The sequence below is a fragment of the Elephas maximus genome, chromosome 9, assembly GCF_024166365.1.
Source record: "Elephas maximus indicus isolate mEleMax1 chromosome 9, mEleMax1 primary haplotype, whole genome shotgun sequence".
In the NCBI taxonomy this organism is placed as follows: Eukaryota; Metazoa; Chordata; class Mammalia; order Proboscidea; family Elephantidae; genus Elephas; species Elephas maximus.
In genome coordinates this window covers 90,843,342-90,865,653 of record NC_064827.1, presented here as the reverse complement: position 1 = coordinate 90,865,653, position 22,312 = coordinate 90,843,342, and the positions used below count along the sequence as shown (strand labels likewise).

The window sequence follows — 22,312 nt, the reverse complement described above, 5'->3', positions numbered from 1 at the left end:
TTTACACCAAAAAGAATTGAGTCCCTGTAGCAGCATAATAAGCAGTCTACAGCTGTCTTCTTCGACACTGAAGGTAATTTGGTTCAATGTAGTTAAATTAATTGAATATAACAGTAGTTGAGAAAGAGAGTCATTATTTTAAAGTCTTTTCGTTTTTCCCCATTGGTTTGGAACTCATCAATCACGAAGCGAGAAGAGGCTCTGTTTTCTAAAAGGAAAAGACTTTAACACTACGGTTTTGATCATCCATGGGGTATTTTGAGTCATCTTCAAGATGACTCTCAACTGTGTAACTTCAGGAAAGCAAAAGAGCTTAACAAATATATATATATATTAATGTTTCCACTGATGGAAACTTTATAGAGCAAGTGTGTGTGCCTGCATGTGTGTGTATGTGTTTGAAATGGAGAAAAGGGCAGTTATTTTATAAGTTGGTGGCTGGGCTAGACTCATAGGAGATCATGATTTTCATTGCCTGTAGGCGAAGCCTTCCTCTGTCTTCTTATTTTATTTTGGATCTGATAAGACCAAAAGGCAGGAGACTTCCAGGACACAGGCAGAACAATCTCCTTGGACTTTATGCTTTTCTGCAGGTGAATTTGATTGGGGAGCAGGCAGAAAAGTGAGAGCTTTATAAGGATGTCTAAATTCTCTGATCCTGCTCTCACCACTTCCATTCTGTATTTTTAAGATTTGCTCAAAAATGAATCCCAGGCGAGATGGACGATGCAATTTCAAACTGCACAGGAAGGAGTATTGGCCCTGGGGTGTTTCAGTTCTACAGGATCGTGCAAATCTTTGCTAATCTGTCAGGCTTTTGGTATATTTTTATAACACAGGATTTTGGAGTTGGAAAAAAAAATCAGAGGCCCCAGTCTAGAAATACATGTAAAGTCCCTCCTTCCCCTTTATTGCTACTTTTTCTAACAAACTTACTAAAGATAATAAATATAAAGAATTACTTTTTCCCCTTGTATGTTCTTTTTCTACCTCTTCTCACGAAAATGTGTTTATCGAGAAAATGTTTACACGCGATTGAATTGGGTCCCTGGGTTCCGATTTCCTCTTTTCCTCTAGTTTGACTGCAAAAAAAATGCTGGTGGTCATGAGCCACAGGCTGTATTTCTCTGTTGAAGATACAATAAGCACCAAAAATCAAGTTTCTTTCACAACTGGAAAGCCCCAGAAAAAAAAAAAAAAAAAGTGTTTTATATGTCCTGGTGAGAAATAGGACATGTCTATTGTTTGGTCAAAAAAGTCACAGACTCCCCGCAGTCTAATCTGTGGCCTAATTCTTAAAACAGGAAAATGGCTCCAAATTCTTATTGTTTTTTTCTCCCCCATTATGTACCATCTTGACAAGGCTTTGATGTCAATGATAGAAATGGAGTTTGTATACAAAGGCCATGCATTCTGCTTACTGCTTTGTAGCATTATTTCTGAATTGGTACCGTCCTGCCATTGACTATAGATGAAAACTCTGGCTGGGAAAATAAAATCCTGATTGTCTAACATAAAGGTAACATAGAACACAGAAGGTAAATAATAGGAGAGAGCCTGACTGAACCTCCTTTGCTAGTAGGTATGGTATTTTAAGCCACAGTGCGTGTGCATGTAGTATTTGTATATAATACTCTCACATATTATATACTTATTACATACATGCACGGTACTTTCCAAGACAGCTACAAATTTACACATGCATCAACTATCTAAAAACATAGAAAGAGGGAAGTCTATTCAGTGGAATTTTCTTAAATTATATTTGAACCATCAACAGGAAAAGTAATCATGTAAAGTACCGCTCTGTTCTCGTATATATCTACAATAAAATTCTATAAACAGTTGTCTCCCCAAACATACCCGAATAAAATTAAAAAAAAAAAAAAGGTAACACCCAGTGTCCTGTATTTGTATATTTATGGTCATTTCAAAAACAAACAAACAGATAAGCGCCCCACGCAGGTGCATATTTACATTCTTCAAACTGTAGCGGTGAAAAATAATTCTATTAAGTGCAGGACATTCCTAATGTTGCAGTAGTGACATTTTTCTTAAGTCTCCAAGAACCACATTGCTTTTGTCTTAACGGTGACACATTCCATGACTGTGAGACAGTTCTCTCGTCCCCTTCATTTGCAGACGGTGGCACAGTCAGGATTAAAGAGCTCCTTGTATAATGGAGGGAACAGTGTATTCACTATGTCTGGATGAGATTGCTTAAATACCTGCAGTTTCTCCCCGTGCAAGTTGCAAACTGCCGTGATGGTTGGTATCTTGGCTATTAACTGTAGGAAGGAGAGACAGGGAGGGAGACAAAAGGGGAAGCTCATTAGTCATCTGTCTTTGGAATCTATGTCTTTCCCCGCCCCAGCTGAAGTCAAATGGTTTTGGAAAAAGATGGTCAGAAAGAAAGAAAGCTCATTTTCAGCTTCTCTTTTAGAACAAAGCAAAACAAAACAAAATACACACCCCTACCCGCTAAAGAAAGAATAAAGAGAAAGAACTAAATCAGGACCAAGCTTCCTGATTCATTGTTCTTAAATAGAGTCCGTATAGGAGGTAGTCTAGTCTAAGTGGGCAGACTGCCTGAGTCTAAATCCCGGTTCCACAGCAGCGGCGGGACGGTGTGATGGTGACGCACTCTATGTCTCAATTTTCTCAGTCGTAAAATGGGAATTCTAATAGTACCAACTTCATTGGGGTATCATGGGACTGAGAGAGCTAATAAGTATTAAGGTGTTAAGAATACTGTAGGCATGAAGGAAAATTCTTAACTAATATTATTATTATCCATCATTTCTCACAGTCTCTTATGACATGAATAAAAACTGTTTTTAGTTTTGGAAGGTGACAGTGTTAAATTGTATGAAATGGAATTCCTAATAATTTGGGTTGCTTTCCTGTCAAGCACACTAAAGCCTACAGCCATCCAGTCAATTGCGAATCATGTGATCCTACGTGTGTCAGAGTAGAATTGCTCCATGGGGTTTTCTTGGCTGTAATCTTTATGGAAACTGATTGCCAGGCTTTCATCTGCAGTGCCACTGGATGGGTTCGACGTTCCAACCATTAGGCTAGTAATCAAGAACACGCTGTCTGTGCCACCCAGAGACCTTGTCGAGCTCACTAGCCCACCTGTATCTCTCTCATACTTTTCCACAGTGATGCATGAAATGAAACCTGTGTTTACATAAGCCAGAGCTTGGAAAATGACTGGCACTTAGCTTCCTTAAAAATACCAAACCAAACCCATTGCTGTCAAGTCTATTCTGACTCATAGTGACCCTAAACGACAGAGTAGAACTGCCCCCCTGGGGTTTCCAAGGAGCACCTGTTGGATTCGAACTGCCGATCTTCTGGTTAGCAGCTGTAGCTTTTAAACGCTACGCTGCCAGGTTTTCCTAGCTTCCTTAGGGAGGTATTTTTAAAACTAGTGGGAGAATATCTACTTATAATCATTAGGTTTTGATATATATGAATCATATATTTTTACTTAAAATACCCAGGAAACAGTGTTTTATGAAATTTTTAATGTCTACATCTTGCTAAATGCTATATAGATCTTAGAAGCTGGACAATTTCAGCCTTTAGCATGCTTATGATTTAGGAATATTCAGAATCTGGCCATTGACAATCCATTGAGTGTCAAAATTAGCTTAAATTAAGTGTCACTGTGATCAATTTACTGTGAGGAATGAGATGCATTCTCTTATAGAGAACACTTTTGGGAAAGCTAAGCTTGTTAGTTCGTATAGCTGACCAAAGACACACTTGAAAACAATGATAAAATAAATTCCATCTGATCACCAGTTAGGCTGTCTGCACTCCCTACCCCATTCAGTTACAAGAATTCATTTTAGCCTTTGAAGTAAAAGGGAAATAGATAATTAGGTACTTTGTGGTTTTTCAAAATCAGGAATTTCCACTCTTTCACTGATTTTCCTTTTAACAACTAATGACTGTTTAACTATGGAGCAAGCCATTTGAAGAATGGCATCAGGATTAGAACTGTTGACATATTCATTAAAAAGATTTAGAACACATAAAGAAGTTTGGGGGCTCCGATTTTCCAGCCTAACCATCTACACTGTGATTTAAAGAACCAGTAACCGGCTGCCATTAAGTTGATTCCAGCTTATGCCAACCCCACGTTTGGTGAAGTAGAATTACGTTCCGTAGAGTTTTCATGGCTCTGGCTCTTCAGAAGCAGATGGCCAGGCCTTTCTTTCGAGGTGCCTCTGGGTGAGTTCAAACCACCAACCTTTCAGTTAATAGCTACATGCTTAACCATTTGCACCGCCTGGAGACTCCTGCTATTTAAAATGAGGGTCAGGGAAAAAAAAAAAAAAAGTAGAATCTTTGTCTACAGAACGGATGTTAAATTTTAGACAGACAACGAAGACTTTCCAACATTCTGAGTTTCTTCATTCATGACAGCTATTAGAGTTGTATGCCTACTGTGTAGCAAGCACTCTGCTAGATGCTGAGTGCACAGGATGGTTATGGGTCTTGATTTCGACAGATATGGGAAGGTGGATATGAATAAGTTTACACACAGTCAAAAGCAAGCTGAAAAGCTGCGTTACGTTCTATGGAGGAATGGTGCTAGGCGAAGTAGTAGGTAATAGAGTGTCTTGACTTTGGGAAAATCGGGGAAAGCTTCCCTGAGACTGTGACATTTACCCTGAGCTCTGAAGGAAGAATGAGATCTAGCTAAGTGTTGGGGTTCCTGAAGCCCTCTGCTGTTGAGTTGATTCTGACTCATAGTGACCCTATAGGACAGAGAAGAACTGCCCTGTAGGGTCTCCAAGGCTGTAATTTTTCTCCTGCGGAGAGGCTGGTGGGTTCAAACCATCGACCTTTTGTTTAGCAGTTGAGTGCTTAATCACTGTACCAACAGGTCAGGGGCTACATAATATGGCCCAGGATCATATATGCAAAGACGCTGTGGCACTTGGTGCACTAGAAGAACTGAAGGAAGTTTTGTGTCGATGGAGCAGTGGGTGAGCATGGTTCCAGGAAAACGTTTGAGAGGTGGGCAAGGCCTGATCATGCAAGACCTTGCAGTCCACAGAAGGTATATTGGAAGAGTTTTAAGCAAAAAAAATAGATGATTAGAATTCCATTTTGAAAGGCTCACTTTGGATCCAGGGTAGAAACTGACTTTTCTATATTTTCGCAGGTAAAAAGTATACAAGTGTCCACTTTACTGGAGTTCCTTGGGAAATTACTTAAACTCTCTTAAAGAGCTGGTGGAAACCGTGGTGGTGTAGTGGTTAAGAGCTATGGCTGCTAACCAAAAAGTTGGCTGTTCAAATCCACCAGCTGCTCCTTGGAAATTCTATGGGGCTCTTCGACTCTGCCCTGTAGGGTCTCTATGAATCGGAATCGATTCGATGGCAGCAAGTTTGGTTTGTTTTGGTAACCAGCTGGCTCACACAGAAGGAGGCTACAACAATTTCACAACACTTTTTGCACATTATAATTCTCCCTGAAATAGCTATTGAATGTAGAGAGGCTTTGAATTGATGACGTGCACAGCTTCTGAAACTTCCAGGTGCAACTCCCTAGTAATTTTCAATCTTTGGTGTGCATACTAATCACTGGGGTGCTTCCTACAAATGCAGGTGACCGGTACCTACTCCTGGGGCTTCTGCTTCACTAGGTCTGGGGTGGAGCTCAGAATACATGTTTGAAACAAACAGCCAGATTCTGATGAAGTTGGTCTACAGGACAGACTTTGAGAAGTGCTACTCCAGAAATTCAAGCCTTATAAATTTAAAACTCGTTTTCAAAGTTTACAAGTAAATTCTACATTATATATGAAACAGTCTTGGGAGCTGACTGTGAAGTGAACTCCTTTGAAGGAGGCAGGTAAGGAAGTTATTGTAACTAGAAAGGGAAGGTTCCATTCTCTTAGTTCTGTTAGTTTGGTGAGGAAAGAGTAAGGAATTCCTGAGTTCCCTATAACACCCAACATACATAAAGAGGATTAATCTAGTGATAAAGAGCAGAGAGACTCTGGAGCCAGACTGTCTGGTTTGAATCTTGGCTGTGCTGTTTACGGCTGTGTCACCTTGGACAAGTCACCTGACCTCAGCTTCGTTAGCTGTCAGACGACAATTATAGCAATCCCTATCTCAGAGGCTTGTTGTGACAGTTAAATGTGTCAACACAAACAGACTACAGTGGTGCCTGGCACTAAGTGACAATGTACACATTAGTAATCATGCTTACGTTCCGACATGATGCTTCTTTCAAGGAGAGAAGCAGTCAAGGCCATTCTTTTTCAATCAAATGACACTGAGGCCAAGAAACCACCTTAGCCCTTAACCAAGTATCCCAAACTGAGGCTAAGCATATCATGCGTCCCCACCTGGGAAAATCAGGCATTTAATTTTATTGAAATGAAAAAGCAAAATCAAATTGATTTTTGTTTTCTTGTAGCAATTAAAGTGAGTTGCTTATTTGTTAACTGTGATTCATAAAATAGAATTCTATGTACTACAATTCTTAAAGTATTTTTCTGCTCCTTTAGTGAAGGAGTGGCATGGGAATTAAAATAGATAAACCAAACCAAAAAACCCAGCCCATTGCCATTGAGTCGACTCCAACTCATGGCGACCCCACATGATACAGAATAGACCTGCTCCATAATTTCTTGGCTGTAATCTTTACAGACACACAAGTGTAGCAACGATTGACCAGACACTGCTTCATTTTGTTGTACATAGGGTCACTATGAGTTGGAACCATTTCGATGCCACCTAACAACAACAGCAACAATAATCTTTACAGAAGCAGATCACCGGGCCTTTCTTCTGTGGTGCCACTGGGTTTGAACCACCAACATTTAGGTTACTAGTTCAACACAAACCACTTGTGCCACCCAGCGACCTAAAAAAATGTCTAAAAGGATGACCTAAATCCTTCAATAGTTTCTGATATGCACTGGAAATATTTAACCATTCATCCGGTTTTGGAAAGTATATGGACTTTTGCTTCTTTTCTGCCCAAAGTTGGGATATGAGAAACATTTGGTTTAGGATATGGCTCTTCACCCTTTTATGAGATTTGGATTTGGTCCCTCTTGCTCATCTGTGGAATGGGCCGAATGGTGAGAATGACTGTTTGCTGAAGAGAACTGAAGGGACCACTTGAGCAAAGAACGCCAAGAAAGGTAAAGTGCTCCCCCAACTTCTGTGCTTTGGGAAGAGGCTGGTTTCAAGACCTCCAACCGTCTGCGGAAACGGAAGTGCTGACAGAAGCATCCACCACTCTGAAGGCCCGATTGGCCAGGAGGTCGCATATAGGCAGCAGCCCTTGTCAGAGCCCAGAAGGGCCTGGTGGAGAAAGCAGCAGGCAGTCACTTATTGCTCATTAATATTATGTACTGCAGCCAGGGGACCCCCATTTCAAAGGGAGCCCAGAGCCGCCTCAGCAGCAGTTAATGGCTCAACAATTTTCAAACAGCTGGGGAGGTGATCCAGAAACACTTGGAGATGGAGGGGGTAGCCCATTTCAAATCATCGTGAAATTCCTTCATGTTTAAATAATCCCCATAGCAGGAGTAGACAGAGGGCCTATAAAAAGACCTTTTCACATACATCTCTTTCTCACGACAAGCATTTCTTCTAAGAAGGAAGCTTTAGCTTGTAACCTACAGGGGTCTACGAGAAGAAAAAGCAGCTGTCTGAGCAGAGATAATAATCCTATGCTTCTCCCCAGAGGGCAGTTTTTATGAGAAAACTCATAATTTTATAACTGGTACATTTGATGTCGGACACATGGAACATGCTGAAGGTGATCTTGCTGGTGTGGGCTTCCAGGACACCCAGATGGCCTACATCCTAGAGTAGGAGCCCAGGGATGGTTCAGTGAAGTTGAAGAAATGTCAGGAGCACTGATAAAAACAGGGGACGTCTACTGAGGCTGAACACATACAGTTCATTTTCCATTTCCCCTTTTCATTTTTGGGTGTTTGTTTAGCCAAAACTTGGCACTTGAATTAGAATGAATAACATTGAATTAGAGATTTATGCTCAGGTCATAAATCTTCCCCTCCCACCAACCCTATTCAATCCTTGGGATCCATGTTGTACTGCGTGTTCTTACTACCTTGGTCATGGTTGACTGAAGTGGAAGTAGATGCTGGATTCAAGCCTGGGCTGAATTTTGGAATGGGGCTGAGAGTTTTTACTTTCTTTGTTGTGAGAGTTGTTATTTGTTTTAGTATTGTTACTCTCTAAATGTGGGCGACTATAAGTAACCTAAGGAGCTAAGGGGGGAAAAAAAAAAACAAACCCGTTGCCATCGAGTCCATTCCGACTCATAGCAACCCAATAGGACAGAGTAGAACTGCCTCGTAGAGTTTCCAAGGAGTGCCTGGTGGATTTGAACTGCCAGCGTTTTGGTTAGCAGCCGTAGTACTTAACCACTATGCCACCAGGGTTTCCAAGGAGCTAAGAGGTAGCCATATTTTACCACGTGGACCAGAGAAGCAGAAAAGGCTGGTATTCAGAGTGGGAAAAGAATCAAGCAGATATCTAAAGAGAGATAAACAGAGAATTCTGCAGACTTCTGGATTCCTTATTCCAGTACCTTCCTGAACGATGGCTGAATTCTTGCCCTTGGATTCTGTGAGATATCTCTCCATCATTTTATTATTTTTTTCTTTTTGCTTAAGCTAGCGTGAGTTAGTTTCTGTTATTTGTAACCAAAGAGTTCTAACTACTATATCGATTTGCAACTTGATGAGTGAGAAGTAATATCAAAACCTATCTTCTCATTTACAGACAATTATTCTTTGGGACAACCCCAGAATTTCTAGGTATTGGACCTATAGTGTATGCCAGCAAACTATAAGTAGCTAAGATGGATTGAAATACTCTTGTCTTTCACAGGAATTTCTCAAGGAAACCCCCAGGGCAGGGGCCATGTGTTTTTCACTATTCTCTCCCTCACACTTGGCACATAGTACATAAGCATAATAAATGTAGGTTGAAGTAGAAAATCATCCCAGGAGAAAATTATATTTCTTGAGTAGAGATGTGAAATTTAAAAACTGGAGAGTCTGTTGAACTGTTTTCTGTAATATTCCTATTCTTGCATTATTTTAAAGTGTATATACTATCGTGAGGAAGCCTGAGGGGGTGGGGGTTTGGGAGTACAACTGGATGGTGGTTACACAAATAGGTTAACTTTGTGGTAATTCATTGATATGTGCACTTAATGATTTAAGAATTTTTCAGTATGTGTGTTATATTGAAATTTTAAAAAGTATACAAATTTTAAAGTAAAACGAATACTTAATAAATGGGAATAGGAATGGGGAGGCTTAGACCACAAGGCCACACCACCTGGGTAGGGGCTCCTCAAGTGCCCATTAGACAGAATATCCTGTGCAAGATTAAAATAGACCCAAATCCCTATTTCACCTACTGTTGTTGCAGTTGTGTGCCATCAAGTCAATTTCCACTCATAGCGACCCATAGAGTTTCCTAGGCTGAAATCTTTTTGGGAGCAGATTGTCAGGTCTTTTCTCTTATGAAGTAGTTGGTGGGTTCCAACCACCAACCTTTTGTTTAGCCACAAAGTGCTTAACCCTTTTACCACCAGGGCTCCTTATCTCTCCTACTAGGAGTTCTAATTTAACATCTAGCATCTTGTGAGAATAAGCTGACCCTCTACCATTTCAAGTATGCATTAGCCCCATGTGGCTAGTGATGCCTTATTGGACAGATGAGGCCTAGATGCTTTGGAAGGAGATCTTTAATGGTATCTATTCAAGGTGGTGCTGGCCACCCAAAGTAGGTCAGAAGCCAGAATATGAAAGGGGTGACACTATCTTTCCCGCTCTTCTTGAGACCTCATTGGAATGTGGAAAGTCTGAGTTTAGGAGAAAGTTGGATCTTTTCAAACCTCATTATTTGGATTTAGGTGGATCTCCTTTCATTTATGTCACAGCCTGTATTATTTCTTTTTCTTCACAGTAGTGTTATAGGGAACCAGGAAAAAGGTCAACTGTGGTTACACTGGGATTTTACTGAGAAAGGGAGGAGCTGACTCCTTTGAAGCCTACTTGGCAATGGCAGTGAACCAAGAAAAAGATCCAAAAGGAAGATGAACCTCAAAGAAACAGCGATGTCACCACATGGTCTAGTCTCTCCTCTGGACAAGGACGTTCTATTCCCATAACTAAATTTATACCCTCATTGCATTTTCATTAAAATACCATACTTTAGACTAACACCTTGTTGGTGAAGGGGGTGTAGTCTGGATATCTTCATGGGTAGCAAGATTTTAGAAAGTCTAGCTGGAAAAGAGGGAGCCCAGTGGGTAACTGATAATGACTTTCTGGCCAGTCAGGAATAAGAGGAAGGAGAGGAGTGAGAGAGATTCTGACCTTCAGAAAAATAACTAGGATTCCTCCACATCCTAGAAGAATTAGAAAAGGTTTATCAACATAGAACTATGGGTCTAAAAATGTACAGAAGTGTGGCTGGCCAATGGTTTCTGAAAAGACAGCATCTACATAGCATGTGGCAAAGCACAAATGTTTGAACCACTGTTTTGAGAAGTGATTTGAAGGTAATGTACTCACTGAAGTGTTACTGTTGTGGTACAGTGAAAAAGCACATGTCCTCTAGGCTCTGGAGATGGTGAGGTGAGTGGGCTTTGAGGTCTGAGGTATACCAGGTGTTCTCTGTGCTTTCTGCATGGATATGAGTGTTGCTATAGAGCTTGCTATTTTTAAACTTCTCAATAGAGCTTTGGGCAAGAGCGTACCTCCTGTGTTTTATGCACTTGCAGGAGTACAGGCAAAAATAAATATGCTGCCTAACAATATTCCATGATTCTCAGTAGTCAGGGTCCCTGGATGGTGCAAATGGTTAACGCTCTTTGTTACTAACCGATAATCGAAAGGTTGGTGGTTCCAGTCCACCCCAAGGCATCTCAGAAAAGGCCTGGCAAACTTGTGGATTGCCAGTTCTGTGAAAGCATAATCATAGAACTATTGAACTATAACTAAGCTTCTCTACCCCTCGTTTGTCAGTTTGTTGTACTGTGGTGGCTTGTATGTTGCTGTGATGCTGGAAGCTATGCCATCAATATTTCAAATACCAGGAGAGTGACTCATGGTGGACAGATTTCACTGGAGCTCCCAGATGAAGACAGACTTGGAAGAAGGACGTGAATGTCTACTTCTGAAAAAAATCGGCCAGTGAAAACCTTATGGATAGCAATGGAACATTGTCTGATATAGTGCTGGAAAACGAGCCCCTCAGGTTGGAAGGCATTCAAAATACAATTGGGGAATAGCTGCCTCCTCAAAGTAGAGTCAAGCTTAATGATGTGGATGGAGTCAAGCTTTTGGGATTTTCATTTGCTGATGTGGCATGACTCAAAATGAGAAGAAAGAAACAGCTGCAAACATCCATTCATAGTTGGAATGTGGAAGTATGAAGTATAAATCCAGGAAAATTGGAAGTCCTCAAAAATAAAACAGGACACATGAAGATGGATATCCTAGGCATTAGTCAGCTGAAATGGAGTGGTATTGATCATTTTGAATCAGGCAATCATATGGTCTACTATGCCAGGAATGAAAAATTGAAGAGGAATGGTGTCATATTCGTTGTCAAAATGAGCATTTCAGATCTATCCTGAAATACAATGCTGTCAGTGATAGGATAGTATCCATAAGCCTAAAAGGTGATCCAAAGGAATGTAGAAATTATTTTTTAAAAAATCATTAATATCACATCCAAGTAAAATTATGGTGAAGGTAATTCAAAAACGGCTGCAGCAGTACATCACAGGGAGCTGCCAAAAATTCAAGCCGAATTCAGAAGAGGAAGTGGAACGAGGGATGTCACTGCTGATGTCAGGTGGGTCTTGGCTGAAAGCAGAAAATACCAGAAAGATGTCTGCCTGTGTTTCATTAACTATGCAAAAGCGTATGACTGTGTGGATTGTAACAAATTATGGATAATACTGGGAAGAATGGGGATTCCAGAACATTTAATTATGCTCGTGAGGAACCCATACATAGACCAAGAGGCAGTCGTTCCAGCAGAACAATGAGATTAATGCAACAGGGTTGTACCCTTTCACCATACTTATTCAATCTGTATGTTGAGCAAATACTCCGAGAAGCTTGACTATATAAGGAAGAACTCGGCATCAGGATTGGAGGAAGAGTCAGATGACACAGCCTTGCTTGCTGAAAGCAAAGACGACTTGAAGCACTTTACTGATGAAATCAAAGGCTATAGCCTTCAGTATGAATTACACCTCAACATAAAGAAAACAAAAATCCTTACTACTGGACCAATAAGCAATATCATGATAAAGGGAGAAAAGACTGAAGTTGTCAAAGATTTCATTTTACTTGGATTCACAATCAAATGTCCATGGAAGTAGCAGTCAAGAAAAACAACACATCTAACCGGGCAAATCTGCTGGAAAAGACCTCTTTAAAAGTGTTAAAAAGCAAAGATATCATCTTGAGGAGTAAGGCGCACCTGACTCAAGCCAGGGCGTTTTCAATTGGCTGATATGCATGTGAAAGCTGGTCAATGAATAAGGAAGACTGAAGAAGAATTGATGTCTTTCAATTGTGGTGTTGGTGAAGAATACTGGATATACCATGGACTGCCAGAAGAACGAACAAATCTGCCTTGGAAGAAGTACAGCCAGAGTGCTCCTTAGAAGCGAGTATGGTGAGGTCTCATCTCACGTACCATGGATATGTTATCAGGGAGGATCAGTCCAGTCCCTGGAGAAGGACATCATGCTTGGTAAAGCAGAAGATCATCGAAAAAGGGGAAGACTCTGAATGAGAAGGACTGACACAGTAGCAGCAATAATGGGCTCTAGCATAGCAACGATTGTTAGGACGGCGCAGCTCCGGGCAGTGTTTCATTCTGTTGCACACAGGGTCACTATGCATTGGAACTGACCCAACAGCACCTAACAACAACAACAACATATCCCATTCAAATCTCACAACACACCTGTACAGGAGCAACAAATGGTAATCATTTTATAAATGAGGAGACCAGGTGTTTCTGACAAGCAGAAGACCCCTCTAAGCAGGATAGGAATAATTTTTGTGTAATTTTGGATTGTACAAAGATCTCAATTTTAGGGTGGTGAATGTCTTGACACACCTCGGGAAAAGCCCAAGTGCAGGAAACATCCCTTTGCATTAGCTAAGTGACTATATTTATGCATATATGCTACTGGGGAACTACGGAAAAAAATAAAAAACCCAAAAACCAAGTCTGTTGCTGTTGAGTTAATTCTGACTCACAGAGACACCACGTGTTACAGATTGGAACTTCTTCATGAGGCTTTCTTGGCTGTCATCTTTACGGAAGCAAATCACCAGACCTTTCTTCTGTGGCACTGCTGGGTGGGTTAAACCGCCAACTTTTAGGTAAGTCATCAAGGACAAATTGTTTGTACCACCTAGGCACCTAACAGGAACTGTAGGGTGCTCTCTGCTAACTGAAAGGTTGGAGGTTTGAGTCCACCTGGAGGTGCCTTGGAAGAAAGGCCTGGCAATCTCCCTCCAAAAAATCACCCATGAAAACCTTGTGGATCACAGTTCTACTCTGATACACGTGGGCTTGCCATGAGTTGGGAGTTGGCAACTGGGGAACTGTAGAGACCCACACATACATCCACAGTACTGTTCTTCCTGCCCAGTGAATCTGAAAGCATTTTGAAGTTTTGCTCTTGAATGGGAGAAAACTGAGGTACCAGCTGATTTGTCCTTGACTACATAGAGAATACGTGAAAAGTTACACCAAAGAGAACTACCACTCTACCCTGTAGAAATTAATTTTAACAAAATGGTACCATAATGAAACAGTATATTTAACTCACGGAAGTTTTTTTTATAGCAGTACTTTGTATGTGCAAAGTAAAACTGAATGATGCCTCCAAATACAGCTTCTACCCTCTCCCCGCTTTTTTTAAAATAAAGAACTTCAAGGGCAGAGTGGGAGGGTTTTAACGATAAAAATACAAAGAGTAGGACTCTTATCATTTTTAACCAAGAATAAGCTCCATTTCCTAGTTTTGTACCCTCTTAAAAAATTCCAGTTCTTAAGAAATCCAAGCCTGTTTAAGATCTAAAATAATTCTGACTGTCTGAAAAATTCCAGTTTTTTAGAAATCAGTGATAAGATCTAAAACAATGCTGATTATCAATCATTAGAAAATGGCTTCTTTCTGTGATTATTTCATTTTGGAAAACACCTTTTCTCTGTGCTGTTGTTTAAGGTCGTCATTCTTAATTAAATCCAATCAGGAAATTGATGACTCACTGCCTGCATTTTACCTCTGGACTAGTTCACCATTTTGAAAGAACTCTAGGGCAGGTCTTTTAAATTTATTTTTAGAAATCTAGCATGAAGAGATTAGAGTTGAAGAGAAATTTGCAGATTATTCCATCTAGTCTTCCACCCTAGGAAGGACTACCTTTTATAACATACTTGAGAGGAGACCACACATTGTCTACTAGAATATGATCAGTGACAGGGAACTCAGTCCTTCACGCAGTAGTCTATCCCTTTGTTCCACAATTCTCATCACTTGATAGTTCTTCCTTATTCTGAGTAAAAATCCACCCAGTTTTAGCTTCTGCCCAGGTATGGCTCCTGAAGTGGCACAAAGTCTTTTCTTTCTTCACACAGGATTCCGGATGCTTGTTTCCTTGTTTCCTGCTTCATTGCTTCAAGTTTTTCCTCTTCAGATGAAACACCCTCAGTTCTTTTCATATGTCTTCCTATGCCTTGAGTTCAGATCTGTCAATATCATCTTTCTCTAGTCATCCTCCACTCAATTTACTACTATCTGCTAGTCTCCTTTTAAAAATGTGCACCCCCAAATTTATGCAGCTTTTGCTAACTTTCCAAAATTACTGTTGCTGAGAAATTTCCCTTGCTTTTTATTTTTTTTTATTTTTTTATAACTAGGCCATTTCCGCTCATTGCTTTCTCCTTCAGTGACAGTGGGTCTGTGATCTAAGGACCTACCTTTGCCAGCGTCTCATCATCCAGGTGATTCTTTTGAATCACATGTTGAAGTGCAAAATAAATTTTTTCCTGAAGTTTCTGGACCTTCCTTGGTTCTATCAGCCAGGCTCGGTCTGACAAAGGAAAGAGAATGGTTAAGAAGGGGAGGCAGCAAAAGCTTTGTTTTATTTCACCTACAAATATAAATGCTGAGTTTTAGACCCATTTCATATGATTAGCTCTAAATTGCTTGTGAAGGCAGCTTTGACAACACGCAAAACACTGACATAGAAAATTAGGATGGAGTTAGACACATTGGTTTAAACAAATTTCTTCAAGTTTCTTATTGTCTATGGCAATTTACATCTCTTACTCTATCTTCAAAGGAGAAGCAAATGATTTGAAGAAAATGAATTTCTTCACCTGTGAAGAAAATTGATTGTACAGGAATATTTTGTACAGGAATATTCCTTTTCTGAACTCATTTTCTCACCAGACATGAAGCCAATGCTATCTTATAATTTATACAGCACAAATACAAATCAATTTTAAAACTTTACTCCGGAGACCTATTTTTTCTATACTGGATTTTTAAATGGTGGATAGGGGAATTCCTTCCTTCCTTCCTTCCTTCCTCCTTCCCTCCCTCTCTTTTTTCCTTTCTTCCTCCCTTCTTTTCATCCCTCTTTCTTTCTCTACTTTCCTCTTTTCTTTCCTAGAGGCTTTGTATACCATGTTGACAAAATGCAGCCCAATATCCATGCCTTAGGTTGGGCCCGCAATGAAGAGACATCTAGAATCTCCAAATGCTGAACAAATACTCATGGAAAAGAACTTGGACGCGATCCTCCTGAAGACAGTTCAGGTCAGGTGAGAAACTCGATTCTGTAATCCTAGACAGGGCAAGGACAAGTCTAGCCAACAGTTAAGCAAACCCTTACGTAAGTGAGCACAAAAGCCTTCAGTGACAATTGTCAATCAGAATAAATTAAGTTTCCCTCCCTCTCCCTTTCCTAAGCCATCTGGAGCTGAATACACAGTGGCTATTATGCCAAGAGCCTAGGGGAAGGTTGGGGCCTGCCACAAGACAGAACCTACAAACGCTGGAAATCTGTCTTCCCTCTCTTTTTGAATATGGCGCTAGTTCAGGGAGGCAAACAACATATTTGGAGTTGCTGAAGCCTATGAGTGTGGGGCAGTGACCAAGACTGGAAGATCCCCCACTAGATGTAGCAGGCCAGGTCTCATGCTTCCAAACACAGCATCTAGACGAAGCCTAACTAAACAACTCGGCTGATTTGTAACTCATAAAGAGAGGGCTTGCCTTCCTTCTGTGGCATCCCATCTTCACCGATCATTCAGAGCCTTCTAAGTTCTCAGGGTCTGAGCTGTGATAAATCAGGTTTGATCATGTCTTAAATATTTGCTTCTAGGAATCTATTGACTTCCCACAAAGGTACCCAAAGAAGAGCAAGCAGGAACCAGAGTGAAACTATCTCCCTCATCCATAAACTCAAAGGCTTAGAACTAGTCCTTTACTGAACCATACTCAATGGAAACAATCAAATGCAATGAGAAGATGGTAGGAAAAAATTATCTGGCATGTGGTTGCTATCAGGAATACATATTTCTATTTACTTCTTTGCTTCTACAGGCCTGTGAAACTTTAGGGTAAAAAGAAGAAGAAGAAGAAAAAAAAAAAAAAGCCAAAAGAAACAGCTTGATTTTATACAGAGCCATAAAAGAAATTGTTAGTAGTAACATTCCAAGTGATAACTAATTTCCATTTTTGATAAAGTGATTAAAAAAAGGAAGGAGAAACAAAAAACCTTATAAAACTATGCAGGATCATATTAGGAATAATAGATACCTAAGTGACAAAAAGTGTAGAGACTGGGATTATTGGTAGAAATAGCTAGAATAACATGTCACTGAAAAATAAGGTACAAGAAAAGGGATCTAGTCTCTAGAGATTAATGAGTTACAGAAGGAATGAGCCTCTTGGTCATAAAAATTAGGCAGGAATATGTCTTTCTCTCATATATAGAGCTGTCGAAGACATTACTATTCATTGACCCCAAATCTAACTGAACGGACAACTGAGTTAATGACTCTTGAATTCTCTTTCTGGCTGAAAAGGGAGCCACGTATTTATCAGGATTCTATACATAGCAAGTTAGCATATACTTTAGAAAATATTTCAATTTCTACAGTTTTATTTGACCCATAAACATTATCACACTTTAAGTTCTTTGAAAAGGTTTTGGTATTTTATGCCATGAAGTCCCTGGGTGGTGCAAAGGGTTTGTGCTGAATTACTAACCTAAAGGGGGGTGATTTGAACCCAGCCTGCAGCACTGTGGAAGGAAGTCCTGGCGATCTGCTTCTGTAAAGGTTACAGCCAAGAAAACCCTACAGAGCAGTTCAACTCTGACTCATGGGGGTTGCCATGACTTGGAACTGACTCAAGGACAATGTGTTTGTTTGTTTTTTAATGAATATTGTCACGTCTTAATGTCTTTGAGAAGTTTTCTGGTATTTTATGCCATTCTGGAGCCAGGAAAAGTATTAATTATTATTTTACAGAGGAGGAAACCAAAGCTCAGAGAGGTCATGTGCTGAAGGTTGCACAGATCAGTGGGAACAGAGCTGATACAAGAAATGTCTACCTCACATCTTAGGTTCTTCCTCTTCCAGCAGGCAGTTTTTCATAGGAGTCATTCTCCTCTCTGTTGTCCTCACCTCCTTTTAAATCTCCTCTTCTTGGCACAACTGGCTAAGTGCTCAATTATTAGCCGAAAGGCTGATAGTTTGAACTCAGCCAGAGGTGCCTCAGAAGACAGGCTTGGTGATCTGCTTCCGAAAGGTCACAGCCTTGAAAACCCTATGGAGCAGTTCTACTCTGCACACATGGGGTCGCCATAAGTTGGAACTGATTCCACGGCAACTCCCAGCAATAATAACAATCTTGCTAAGAGACCCCGTTGTTCACCTGAGATAAGCACACCAACATTAATTTGGATAGAAAAGCCAACAAAAGAGGTGTTCAAAGAGGGGAAAATGTATCTTATATTTATTTTAGCTACTACACTGGATCTTTCATTTGGGTATATTTCTACTAAGCCTCATCCTATTGGACATTTTTCTCTATGTCCTTTGTCCTTAAAGCCTAAATAGAACTTAACTGTAACTTAGGGCACTATCTATTTTCATTTATCTGTTAAGGAACAATTTCCCTTCTCGGAATCTGGAATGACCTCTACCACATGGCCAGCTCTTACTTTCGGGAGAAAATTAGTCATGGTGATTAATTTGAGGCTAGTTGCCTTTGCATTATTCAAAAATACCATACGATGGCTGAAGAAAAAATTGGTTCTTTTAAAGTTTCCCCTGAACACATTGGCTTAGGTAAGTGTAGCTAATACCCAAGATAGTAAACAGGTTTTTTTTTTTTTAAGGAGAAAAGGTAAAGGACCTCAGACCCCCCTACCTGGAGATATCAGAACAGCAGATGAGAACAAAGCGATCTCCTCCTCGGTCAGCTGCAAGGAACACAAATTCTTTGCAAAGTCAAATGCTTCATTCACTAGGTCATCAGAACCTAGAAAGAAAGAAAGAAAATTAAATGAAAATCCTTAAATGGAATAAGGCAGCACTAAGAAACTTCTCAGAATCAAGACGTTATTCAAGGTTTTGCATACTAGACAACTAGAATGAATATTTCTAAGTCCCTGGGTTGTACAAATTGTTTCCTTCAGATGCTAACTGAAAGAGTGGTGGTTCAAGTCTACCTAGAGGTTCCTTAGAAGAAAGGCCTGGCGATTTAATTCTGAAAAATAAGCCTTTATTGTGGAGTGCTGTTCTACTCTGACACACATGGGGTTGCCATGAGTTGGAATTGACTCAACAGGAACTGTTTTTTGTTTTTGTTTCATATACATAAAAAATGTTTTAGAAGTAATTATCCCGTAATCAGTTGCCGGTCAAATTGATTTTGACTCATAGCGGCCCTATGGGACAGAGTAGAACTGTCCACAGGACTTCCAAGGCTTCAATCTTTGGGGAAGCAAATTGCCACATCTTTCTCCCACATAGTGGCTGGTGGGTTTGAACCACAGACATTTTGGTTAGCAGCTGAGCACTTAAACACTGTGCCACCACAGCTCCTTGACAGTAAATTACAGAGTGAAGAAATTGGGCAACATCTTGACCAGGTAATCAAAATTAACATTACCACTGAGAGGCAAATGGATGTGGTATTTCTCCTGGTGTAATTTCTGCCTGGGAATGTATAACCTGAATCTAATCCTATAAATTTGAAGTTATTTCCAACTAAAAAAAATTAAAAAAGTGATCTGGGGGATCCTTTGGAATAGAGGTATTGTTCATAGAAAATCTAAAATATTACATGAAAGGGCAAAGGCTGTCAGTCTTAGTGGCACTGAACCTCTCAACATCGTGTGTCTAGGTGCTCCAAACTAAGCTGTCAGAAACTTCTTATAGATTGAAGATGGGGTACTTTTCAATTTAATAACATTCCTGGAAATTTGATTGAGAAACTAGGGCTCGTTTATTTTTACATTCTAACAAATGACTCTCAGGTAAGTTGCTTAGTCATTGTGCATTTTGGTAAAATCATGCTTCATCCATATGCTGATCCCTGGTGAATGTTTATTTTATGAAGCTAGAAATATACTGAAGTTGCTTGCCAAGGCTTTTCTTCCTTTCTTGAAAATCTAGCCTTGGGGATGGCATGGATGGGTATCAACTGCCGAAAGGAAACATTGCCAGTCCCAATGGACTTGTGGTTGGCTACTGTATCAACTAACAGCACATGAGGGGAAAGGGCAGTGGCCTTCTTTGGTGTCTGGGGGGAGGAGATGGAACAAACAGCACTATCGATCGGCAGAACCTTTCCTGGCATCAGCCCATCTTTGCTAGTGTTCCCCTTATCCATGTGCCTGCACTGATGACTGGGTGGGAATGATACACAACACTTCCAAATGCACAAGGAATCTTGCCCTCCATCAAGAATGAGCTGTAAATCACTTTGGCCAGGTCAGTGCCAACTCTATCCGCACCTCAGAACTTCATGAATTAACAGGGGAAAAGTCATTGCCCTCCTACCAGTGTATGAGCCCCCTGTTTAATTAAACACTGTAATTAGGGATTATTAATTTTACAGAAGAAACTTAAGAGATCACCCCCCATGGATCAGCAATGGTCTACAGAATATATATCCTTCGTAAAGCAATAAACTAGAAGGTGAAAAAGTTGATTCTACAAAGAATGATCTATCCCAGCTTTTTTAGAAGCAATCTTTATTTATTTCCAAATGAGGGGTGGAGTCAAAATGAGTCGGAATTGACTCGATGGCAACTAAGAACAATAGGCTCAATAGGTTCCAAGGATCCCTTCTGCCTTTCATATCAGGAGCCACATTTGTAAGGTTAAGAGAGTTAAAAGAAACATTGGAGGCTGATTTAGTACAACCTTATGGAATAATGGAATAATGAGATACTAGTTATATGAGGAGGGTTTGGTTTTTTTGGTTTGGTTAAGAGTGGTTAAGAACTACAGCTGCTAACCAAAGGTTGGCAGTTTGCATCTACCAGCTGCTCCTTGAAACCCTATATGGAAGTTCCACTCTGTCCTATAGGGCTGCCATGAGTCGGAATCAGAGTCCTGATGGTGCAGTGGTTAAGAGCTATGGCTGCTAACCAAAAGGTCAGCAGTTCAAATCCACCAGCTGCTCCTTAGAAACCATATGGGGCAGTTATACCATGTCCTATAGGGTCACTATGAGTCTGAATCGACTCAATGGTGATGGACGCTGGGGGCCTCACATGAGTAGTCCCTGGTGGTGCAACCGGTTAAGCACTCAACTACAAACCGAAAGGCTGGAGGCTCAAACCCACCCAGAGGAGCCTCAGAAAAAGGCCTGGCCATCTGCTCCGAAAATGGTTATAGTCTTAAAAGCCCTATGGAGTGCAGTTCTACTTTGCCATACATGGGGGTCGCCATGAGTCAGAATTGATTCTGTGCCAACGGTTTTTTTTTTTTTGGTTCACAAGAAAGAATCCAGGCATTTCATTTATGTTTGCTGGTCTAAGTGGAGAAACTGATGATAGCTAATAAAACAGTCACCATCAGAGGGAAACTTACCTAAGGCTTTGAACATCTGCATTCCTCCATATTTCCCTTCAAACAGAACAGTGTTGTTTAGCGGGTTGAAGGCACGGCACATTCTCACTAAAACCACTTCCAAGCAACCTAGGAGTAAAAACCAAAAAAAAAAAAAAAAATTATATACAGCATAAAAAGGTTATTACAGCATACAGGTTAAGAGATTTTAGGAATCCCAAAATACACACACACACACACACACACACACACTCCTCAAGATTCCTCCCCAGCTAAAAAATAACTATATTAGAAATAAAGCTCCCTTGATTCTTATTTGAGGAATTAAAAATGAAATACGTTTCAAAGGTGGCTGCCACAGAGACCAGCTATTACATTTTAGAAGTATATATTTCTTTCTGTTTTTTGACTAATATCAAAATGAATATCAATTCTTGGATAAACAATTAATGATAAATGGCCCTCCAAAAACTTTGTGTCACAGGGCAATTCCAGCCTGTTAACTTTTGAAGAAGTTTTTCTATTGGGAAAACTTGCTCTCTGCTTCATGGAGTTTTAGCACCTGGTGACTTTGGGTAGAGACTCTTTCAGTGTGTTTCTTGGGGCACCGTTTGCATGTGATACTCTTTGAAATGAGAATTTCTTGGTCAAATAGGTGTTAGCAAAACCTCTCTCCACGGAGTTACAATCAACATTTGCAGATCAAAGGCTCTACAAAGCCCCGGCATGAAAGAGCTTGTTCCACCTTGATGAATTTAGCATTTCTCTGAGTTCACTGTAAGCCCAATGACGGCAGGAACCTCTTCTGAATCCGTGGAGGGTTGTGGATATTTTGTTCACTCTAGCATCTCCAGGACCTAGAAAGCTCCTGGCACATCCCCCCCCCCGCCCCATTGCTGTCGAGTCAATTCCGACTCACAGTGACCCTACAGGACAGAGTAGAACTGCTCCGTAGGGTTTCCAAGGAGCAGCTGGTGGATTCAAAATGCCGACATTTTGGTTAGCAGCTGAGCTCTTAACCACTGTGCCACCAGGGCTCCTCCTGGCACATAGTAGGTGCTAACAAATATTTATTGAAGGGAGTAGTTTATCACCTTTGTTTTTCTCTCAGGGCATTCATTGACATCCTTCAGAAC

At 40.5% G+C, this 22,312-nt stretch overlaps 1 protein-coding gene across 1 annotated transcript in view; it reads right to left on the bottom strand.

Moving 5' to 3' along the window:
• Positions 1 to 1,828: 1,828 nt before the first annotated feature.
• Positions 1,829 to 22,312, bottom strand: part of RORB (RAR related orphan receptor B) — a 203,995-nt gene continuing 183,511 nt past the window's right edge. Inside the window, exons 7-10 of the mRNA XM_049896468.1 lie at positions 21,198 to 21,305; positions 18,523 to 18,633; positions 15,054 to 15,166; positions 1,829 to 2,288 (exon numbers count right to left, since the gene is read on the bottom strand). Of these exons, the coding sequence (XP_049752425.1) occupies positions 2,133 to 2,288; positions 15,054 to 15,166; positions 18,523 to 18,633; positions 21,198 to 21,305 (488 nt within the window). The 3' untranslated portion in view covers positions 1,829 to 2,132. The remainder of the gene's footprint in view (positions 2,289 to 15,053; positions 15,167 to 18,522; positions 18,634 to 21,197; positions 21,306 to 22,312) is intronic.